At 36.6% G+C, this 9,798-nt stretch overlaps 1 protein-coding gene across 1 annotated transcript; it reads right to left on the reverse strand.

The window, feature by feature from the left end:
* Nucleotides 376-8,149, reverse strand: LOC109224470 (COP9 signalosome complex subunit 4). Its single transcript, XM_019389050.1, has 14 exons — nt 7,840-8,149; nt 7,339-7,490; nt 6,142-6,245; nt 5,982-6,042; nt 5,351-5,443; nt 5,166-5,266; nt 4,646-4,754; nt 3,074-3,118; nt 2,836-2,904; nt 2,650-2,741; nt 2,507-2,549; nt 1,930-1,989; nt 1,243-1,302; nt 376-717 (listed from the first exon to the last, which is right to left on the reverse strand). Exons 1-14 carry the CDS (start codon nt 7,967-7,969, stop codon nt 643-645), a joined length of 1,194 nt encoding a protein of 397 aa, XP_019244595.1. The 5' UTR covers nt 7,970-8,149; the 3' UTR covers nt 376-642.

Consider the following 9,798-nt stretch of genomic DNA (forward strand, 5'->3'; position numbering starts at 1 on the left):
TTTAACTAAATCTATGTCCAAACGCTTTTCAGTGCAGTTTCCTTCTGCATTTTTGTTCCTATTTTTTATATGATCTCTGTGGTGAAACTAATATTCTCCCCTTTTTGTTTTTCTTATTATCTTGAGCCGAGGGTCTTCTGGAAACAGTCTCTCTACTCCTTCGGGGTAGGGATAAGGTCTGCGTACAAACTACCCTCCCCAGACCCCACTTGTGGGATTGTACTGGGTGGTTGTTGTTGTTGTTGTTGTTATGTCCAAACGCTAGCTAATATTTCAACTCCGTTTTCACATTTCTGATCATGTCTCTGTGTTCATGGCATTTCTTGATATTGCAACTTTTGACTTTTTTTCTTGAATATTTGCACATCTGAGGCATACCCAAAAGAATACTTCCCACAAAACCAAGAAGAGAAACATTTCCCCTACAAGCACATCTCACAATTTCAGCAAACCATGTAATCTAGAATAGCTCATATTACAGTGAGCTCCCGTAACTAGGATTGCAAAAACAGGTATCTCATGTACAATTAAAAATAACTAGGATTAAAAAAAGTTACACACGATGTGTTGAAACTAGTGAAAGTATAGAATGATATGGTTAGAGTAAATGGTGCCTCCTAAATCGCAACAGCATAAACAAAACTAGACAGGAATAGGGAGGCCCTTCTTCGCCATGCTATCAAGAACATCATTGAGAGCTTGGCAAAGGCCCATGATCTGCAAAGATTAGCATCTTTGTCAGCACTAGTATCATTTCAATAAATGAAAACAAGAAAAGAAAGTTTGGTATGACGGGATCATTTTCCAGCGGTTGAAGCAAATAATATGCAAGTTTAGAGTCTAAATAGTTTATAAGGAAAGACTTTCTCGCTCATAAATAAAGGGAGTCAATTTCTCCAATTAAGGGAAAATGTTTATCTCCAAGAAAATGACTCCCAGCATACCAAACTCCCCAAAGACAAATTTCAAATAAGAAATAACACTACGAGCATATAGAGTAAATTTCCCAAATTGGTCAACTATTACACCTGCCTCCTATTCAGATGTTGATAACTTCTATGACTTGTTTATCACCAAAAACCAGGGTAAATTGATAGAAGAGTTAGAGTAGTTTGACGCCTTTTTGTTCTTTTTCTTTCTATTTTTAGGGTCAAAAAGAAATTCCTAAACTTGACACAGCTGTCAAACTGATGAAAAAAGAAACATAAGATAGATTTCCAAGCATGTTAGAAAATAAATCACCTGTTGATCCCACTGTTGCAGTTCTTCAGTGTCATCCTCAAAATGTATGACACCTTCAACCTGACAGTAAAATCAACTTAAAGCAGAGCATGTCGAGAAGAGAATATGAAGGATACAGTTGCCTTAACAAGATGCGGATAGGGAATTAAAGAGGAAAATACTGTACATGTGCTTCCTACCTTTTAACACAAGAAGACATAAAATTGACCAGTTTTCATGAGACAATAGATGGTACAACTATAAAGCAACTCAAATTGTCTCCCAACCGTATTTATCGTAATTTGACAATACAATGCATGTTAAATACAGTCCTATAAATCTCTAGATGTGCTACTAAGAAGCAAGATAGTCATTGAAAATTATTTTTTTATCAGCCGTCATTGAGAATTATTAGACAATTAAAACCTTTAGCGCCAAAGAGTATTTTGTCAATCATATAAGTTATTTAAAGTGGCCTAGAAACAAATTTATCATATGCAACAATATCTTACACGTCAAACTACGATCCAAGCGTACTCACTATCAGCACTACATGTAGGTGGACATGGAGATCAAGAATGTACACATGGCATGCATGGACACCCTATACCTAAAGCTAGCCAGTGACAAGTCATCATCCAATACCATTCCTTCCTCTCTTTAAGGGCAAAGATAAGGGCAGATGGCATCACTAATTGAGAAACTTACCTGATCAATAGATCCCCGCATTCTATCTTCGAAAATCATTCTTGAAGCAATTTTCTCAGCCTGCATAAATTTTTTGTTAGAATTGACTTGGTTTGCAGATGGAAATGAATTACTTATAAAGCAAGCACAATTGCTAATTGATCTCAGACACAAGCACAACCACGGCAAGCAATAAGCAAGTTCTGGGAACATTTTACATTTCCCCATTTAGGATAGGTTTAGTTAAATATGGTGATTAGATATATGTAAAGCAAGCTCAATCGCAAATTGATCTTAGTACATACAAATGGCAACCAATAAGCGAGAATAGGGAGTACAACCATAAGATGTTGCCCGAAAAATGGTCAAGGGGACTAATCACTTATTGCAAATAGATTAACTGCGCCATCTACCGCCCAAAAACATCCATTTCTCATATAATTCCTACACCAGCCACACCACTCAAAGCCCAGCCTAATTACAAAACATAGCCCAAGAGTACAACTACTATGCCTCAACACAGGCTACTTGGGATGACATGGAGGCACAACCCAGAAAGTTAGCTCAAGAACAGACAGAATTAAGAAAAATAGCTTACCTTTTGAGGGGGAATTCCCAACAAAGTGCCCAACTCATCAAAACTGTCACAGATCAACAAAGGGATTAGATTAGATGACAGCACCGCATGAACTATGAAAAAATCCAAATCACGAACAAGGAGAAGATAAGCTTCCATTCTACCTTATATTTGTATAAAGTTTGCTAGCACTCAAGAGATTATGTTCAATCATAGCACGATCCAAAACTGTGAAGTTATCAGGCAAAAGTGCTTGCTGTAGGAAACACAAAAAAGAAAAAATTCCATAGAGAGAAAATGAGACAATGTATTTTGACACTTCAAAAAGTAATTAAGGAAAAAAAAGGGACCTGATGTGGCTTCAACTCTTCTGCAAAAGCATCAATTTCAGGTTTTCTCAAGATTCTCTCCAGATAGACCTGAATATTTCAAATTAAACACAATTAAATTAGAAATAATATCTTAATAACAGAACATCTGAGAAGCACTATATGCGCATCCAAAATAGATGATAGCGCAAGGAAGGGCAACTCAGGCATGAGAGCAAGAGACTTAGCTATGCAGTTTGTATAAAGCTAAGTGAAGTACCTTCTGCAAGATTGGATAGATTTTTAATTTGGAGCAACGCTCATCCTGGTATCAATAAGGAAAAAAGAAAAATATTTTAGCAAAACGCTGAACAAATTGCACGGAGGGGATCAGTATATCTTCTTTAGTCAGTCATTTAGGACCCCCTAAAAAATCTGATGAACAGAACTTGACATCCTAATATGACAACATGATGGAAAATCTAAACTGGAAGTTGTCCAAGAAAACTAATTAATCTCAAATTTCCAAAGGCTATGGTGACAGTTAAGTTTAGAAGATCTTAAGCCCACAGAATGACATGTCCTCCAACTATCATCACCTAATTCCACTACCATTTCCTAGGTGTTATGCACCTGCCATTTTCTGTCAGTTGTCTGAAATTCTAAGTGAATGTGAGCAACTATCAAATCATTGAATTAGAAAGTTCATACAATTATGACTGAAGCAGTGTCTCTAAAAGCGAAAAGCGCAAGAAAGTCATAAAATTTGAGGCTCAACCAAGAAGAACAAAGCACACTCTTCGAAGTAGGCCCTCGATTTGCAGAAAATATAAAGGTTACAAAATACATAATATATCGGAATATAGCGTATAACATCATATGTAGGATCAACGTTACTAATTCCAATATCCAAGATACAACCATGATAATATTAATCCCAATAACTCAACTATATATCATCAAATTATTAACTCAACAACCCTATGGAAGACAATTTCAAATTTTGGTTGTCAATTTATTAGCCATAAAATATCATATCACAACATCATTTCTATGTAACTGTTTCAATAAGGATATTCAAAATTAGCTTTTATGCAAAGAGCAATTTTATTATTAATAATATTGACAATTAGCTACAAGTCTTAATTGCAAAGACCCATTCTGATATTCTCCTAATATTCGACCTATAATCAAGAAATGGAGAAGATGATATAGAAAACAATCAAGCATATGAGAAAAAGATTTATTGAGAGCAAAGAGAGTAAAAGAGAGAAGAAAAAGAGAGGCACAAGGGCATAATAGCAGAAGCAAGTGAATTGCACAAAGAAGAGGAGAAAAAGAAGAATGATTCATCTTGAGAAAGAAACACAATAAGGAAGAAGCAAATCTAGATAATCAAAGAATAGTAGAAGAGCCATTACAAACCAGAGCATAGGAAAAAACAACGAAAAAACTGCAGCATATCTGAAGAAAATTTAAATACTTTGAATAGAAAAGGCACTATTCTATCTTTTTTTCTTGCTTTCATCTCTTAAAGCCAATTCAAAGAAGTGTCCCTCCTCAATCAAAATATGCCTTAATGCCAGCAGCGCGCTAAGCTGATCCGCTTCACCCATGCAAAGCGAGAACCCTCACTTCACATTGTCTCATTACTTTAAGCAACGTAACAGTCGCTTTTAACAGCAATAGACTAAAGAAGCTCAATAGAGAAATGGACACAACTTAAATCTAGATTGTTTCACAGTAGCAACAGGACAAGTACAATAAAACTCCCGCCTGCCAATTAGTTGCTTAGCACTATTTGAAAATAACAATAAGAAAAGATTAAAGCTCTGAGTCCTTGCATCCTTACTTTGTACAGTGTGGCAAGTACACGAGATCGTTGAGGACCTGCTGCAGCCAAAATTGTGCACGTCACAGCAGCTGCCAGAGCTTGCTCTAATGCAGCTTCATCAATTTCTCTGTAGCACAAAAGACCATCAACCAACATGCTGTACTCAAGTATAAAATGATAGGCATTGTAACAAGGACAAAGATCAGACATCATAATGTGCGTAACATTGATTATGATGCATGTAACATTATTCAAGCCAAAAGCTAAACCTTTGATCTCGGCACATTAAGTTAAGCATATTCTTAGTTTTCTTAAGCTGTTGAGCTTATTAGTTTCGCTCGCATCATAGATTCTACTAACACGGAATTCCTAAACTCAACAAGTACCCATACAAAGAATAAGAGTTAAGGGGGCTGCTGCCTTTTTCCTCGAGGCTTATAAACATTCACAATCACTAACAAGACAAAATTTTAAACAATCAAAAATTGTTGAAGAAGCATTGTTTTAACCACTACTAGTATATTCTGGAAAACCTTACTCGTCACCAATTTGTCGCTTCTCAATCTGAGAAATGTCATAGTAACGCAAGGCAGCTTCCAAGAATTTTCTCTTCAAATCTAAAATCCTAGCATAGCAAACCTGAAATGATTGTTCAGGAGATATAAGCTGGTGACAGTGACATACTCAAACATGAAAAGAATGCCTATATCATATGACAACAACCTTGTACTGCAAATTCAATACTTCATTCTTGATGCCGTTAACTTTAAAGGAAGCTTTATTAATAAAAGCTTCTGCATTAACTGCATCATCGTCCTGCCAAACAAGGAGTTGGACACTGTTAGAATGTCAAAGAGAGAACCAAAATTATGGAAGTAAACTGAGCTTCCTCAGATCAATGCATCTAAAGAACACACCAATAGGAAGGTACATAGATCTAAAACTCTAACTCCCCTTTTGATAGGTCAGCAGAACAATGCATTTGAAATGGAACCAAGGGGACACTAAAGTTAACAAATTACATAAGTACCATACAAGCTTTACTCGTCAAGAAAATAGACGTCATTGGTACAATTTGCAGAATAAGTTCCACAGGAGTTGTATACTGCACACTCATTTGTATCCTTCTAGAAAAAGATCAGTACAAACTAGTTTGTTTCCTACTAATCCAAAAAACACTCGTCTTTGCTCTTTTTGGAATCCATACAATTTTTCCAGAGCAATAAGCAAAAGAAACAATTTGGGACAATAGCCAGCAGGGAAAAAGATTTTTTACTGTTGCGATACTCGTGGATGTTTGCTTGACATCAGAAAAATAGGAAAAACGAAAAAGAAAAAGAGAGAAAAATCCAACCTCGAGATATAGACGAGCAATTTGGACACATTTTGAAACTATGAAAGTCTCATCAACAACTCTGCAGAACAAGAGACACCGGGAAGATAGAGATTTCAGGTTTCAATGAAAATTAAGAGACACAGCAGGGAACAAAAGATAAGTAAAAATATAATGAGACCTCATTGCAGAATCTAAATCGATGCCACTGAGCATCTGGGCTGCTTTTGACCATTGTTGTTCAGACTCGTATAACTCTGCAAGTTTTTCCCGAATGATCAACACCTACAAAGATGGGATGTTGTTTTAGAATCTGGCATTAAAAATATAAAAGGTCAAAAGAACCCATATGTGGAGGATCTCTTGTGGACAGCAGATAATGTGCAGAAAAATAAATAATTTCCAACACCAATCTTCGTCTAAACCGTTTTCTCAAAACTAAAATACTTGAGAAACATCAATTTCTAAGATGGCTATGACTTCCGCGGGGGGGGGGGGGGGATGACTTATTGATCAGAAGATAAACAGATATTCTAGTGACTTTGGTGATAACCCACTCTCTCACAAAATTCAGTTCTTAATATCAATTCCATCAAAAAGGAATCGAGGTGTAGATATGCAACAGTCCCCATCAACATACCAACTCTAAAAACACACCCATTATAATCAACGACTCCATGGTCCCAATGTGAGGTGCGCCCTATGTGCTGCACTCAAATTCTTTGTTAGCCTGTTATTTTAACTGGTTTTAGCAAAAATTAGGAAGCTAAAATCTGATCGGTCAATTAGAAAGAGGTTATTTTCTGAAAGTTAATTGTTTCGTATCTTCGCGCCCCTTTTTTCTGTAAGTACTTCCCACTCCATTTATGGAACACAGGGAACAAAAGAACATGATTTCAGTCAGCAAATACGGGCCTTCTCCTTTTACAAGATAGAAATGCGGATTCAATAGTTATCATTCTACATATATCATGTTCATCTCTGTACATGTTTTAGATAGAGTATTCTTATTATTTTCTTGAGAAGTTCTAAGAGATGAAATTACAAATATCCAATGCTACAACTTTAGAACTACATATACGCCACCAATGAGACAACAGATAAAGCAAAGAAACACAATTACAACACTTTTATTACGGTGGTGGCTGGGCCACCTTGAGCCAACTGCTCACCTCCACTATTCCACTGAGTACCTACTACCTCTCACCAACACAAGTACCAATTAACTTTGCCAGCAAATAGGACGAACTCCCTTATGTTTTTCAATTTCGCCACAATTTAAACTGACCGTACTAGAATAAATCATTCTGAAGCACCAAAACTTAAGTAATTTAGAGTTATATAAGGCATATATGTAATTCCAAAAATAGTAGCAAACCTGTTCTTCAAAGGACACAACACGAGGCTGTATCTGATTGAGAGTATAATGCGCTACTTCTTTTTGAACCTCTGCTTCCAATCTCCCAAGTTCTTGTGCAAATGTCTGCAATAGCTGCCTTGATACCACCAAGGGCACATCATCCGATAACACTGCATAATTGTACACAAATATCAATTGCTATATTATTATTTTTAAGACCATGGTGTCCGGGCCAGCTTGTGCACCCTTACTAATTCCACGAGATACCTGTTAACTCCCACCAACAACAGGTACCATTTAACTCTGTCCATCAAAGCTCGGACAGGTGTAAAGAAATCACCTAGTGTTTTTATGAAACCTCGTGGTTCTTAACCCACCTCATTGACCACTAGGTCACACTAATTTGGGTGCACAAATATAAATTGCTATATAAATGCTCTATATCTATTTCAACTGAGAATTATATATAGCATGAATATAAATAAACAGAAAATTATGTGAGAGAGAGAGAGACTGAACTGTGATCGATGAATTGCTTGGCTTGTTGAATGTCGCTAGATGCGAGAACGGTGGAGAGAATGTGCTTGTACTGTTCGATTTTCTGGCGTTGGTCGCTGATCGCCGAGGCGCTAGCGAACGCACTCTCCATTGCGAATTAGGGTTTCGTATATCTCTCTGGGCAAAACCAAATCTTCTCGACTACGTAATTGCTGCGAATGTCGTCGAGTTCTTTTTCAAAGCGTTAATGGAGCTTACCAATTTTTGTTTGGCCTATAAATAGGGATTTGACAGTCATCTGTTTGCCTGCTTTGGTATGTGGGCTTACGGGTGTTCAATGTTCGTTATATTTGATTTTAAAGAATTCGCTTCGACATTTTTTAGAATTAATAATTTGGAAAATTTTAGAATAAACAAATAAAATTTGTCATGTGATTCATAAAATTGATTTTCAAACTCCAAAAAAAAAGGGGAAAAGGTAAAAAAAAAAATCATTAGACTGTTATAAATAGAATTCTATTTATGGTGAATATCCATATTTAGAGAGATTCTAGGGTTTATTACTTGGTGGCTAAGTCAATCTCTCCCTATAAATAGAGGGTTCTATTCCACTGTAATTCATCCCAAATCAATAAGAATTCTCTCTCCCTACTTTTCTCTCCAATACTCTTCTTCTTTTATTGTTTCATAACACGTTATCAGCACGAGACTCTACCGTCTCAAGAAGCTCTTTGAGAAGATTAAGGTAATTTTTCTCCTCTTTTTAATTATGACTGACATTATGAAAAGAAAGTTCGTTGCCCTTGAAATTTCGGGCAAGAACTATATGACATGTGTTGGATGCTGAAATCCATTTAGATGCCATGGGTCTTGGAGACGCCATTAAAGACAGAAATAAAGCATCCACCCAAGACTGTGCTGAGGCCTTGATTTTCTTGCGCTATCACCTTGATGAAGGGTTGAAAATTGAATATCTCACAGTCAAGGATCCACTTATTTTGTGGAATGGCTTAAAAGAAAGATATGACAACTTAAAGTTGGTCACTCTTCCACAAGCACGATATGATTGGGCTCATCTGAGGCTCCAAGACTTTAAGTCTGTTTCTGAATATAATTCTGCGATGTTCAGAATTACTTCTAAATTGAAACTCTGTGGAGACACTATCACTGATTATGATATGCTTGAAAAAACGTTCACAGCGTTTCATGCCTCCAATATGGTCTTGCAACAGCAGTACAGAGAGAAAGGTTTCAAGAAGTACTCTGAGCTGATTTCTCTTCTCCTTGTGGCTGAGCGAAACAATGACTTGCTCATGAGAAATCACGAAAAGCGACTCACTGGGTCTACACCATTGCCTGAAATGGATGAGGTGTACTCCCATTATGCTAAGCATGGAAAAGGCCGTGACTCTATTCGTAGTCGTGATCGTGGTCATGGTCGTAGCCGTGGCCGTAGCCGTAGACAAAGAAATTTTCCTGGTGTTAATCATCCCCCAAAGAGAAATAACCACCAAAAATGGAAAGGGAAAGATGAGAAGCCAAAAGCAAATGGTTCAGAAACTGAATGCTATCGTTGCGGTGGAAAAGGGCACTAGGCAAATATTTGCCGTGTACCAAGACATTTGGTTGAGCTTTATCAAGCATCTCTAAAGAATAAAGGCCCTGAAGCCAATTTTGTCTCTAACAATGATTTTGACATCACCCACTTGGATGTGGCAGACTTCTTTGAGCAACCTGATGGAAAAATAGACCACTTGATCGGTGATGGATCCGTGGTTAAAGATGATTGAGTAGTTTAAATTTTATTTTTGCCTATTCGTAGTAGTTAGTGAATAAATATCATGTAATTATCGTAGTTTACATAAGTAATAGTTTTAATTAGTATATCGAATTAGTATAATGTGTCATTGAATAAAGTTTGAGAACGGTCAAAATTCATAATCTGCATCAGTTGGTTAAAACTCTGCAACTATTTTATAA

The sequence above is a fragment of the Nicotiana attenuata genome, chromosome 1, assembly GCF_001879085.1.
Source record: "Nicotiana attenuata strain UT chromosome 1, NIATTr2, whole genome shotgun sequence".
Taxonomy (NCBI): Eukaryota; Viridiplantae; Streptophyta; class Magnoliopsida; order Solanales; family Solanaceae; genus Nicotiana; species Nicotiana attenuata.

Bases quoted from the DNA above. Each gene is read 5' to 3' on its own strand.
- LOC109224470 (XM_019389050.1), bottom strand. From the start codon at position 7,969: ATGGAGAGTGCGTTCGCTAGCGCCTCGGCGATCAGCGACCAACGCCAG. The intron at 6,246-7,338 runs GTTTGCTACTAT...CCATCTTTGTAG, and splicing joins TTGTGTCCTTTGAAGAACAG to GTGTTGATCATTCGGGAAAA. The intron at 2,905-3,073 runs GTACTTCACTTA...TGAAATATTCAG, and splicing joins TCTATCCAATCTTGCAGAAG to GTCTATCTGGAGAGAATCTT.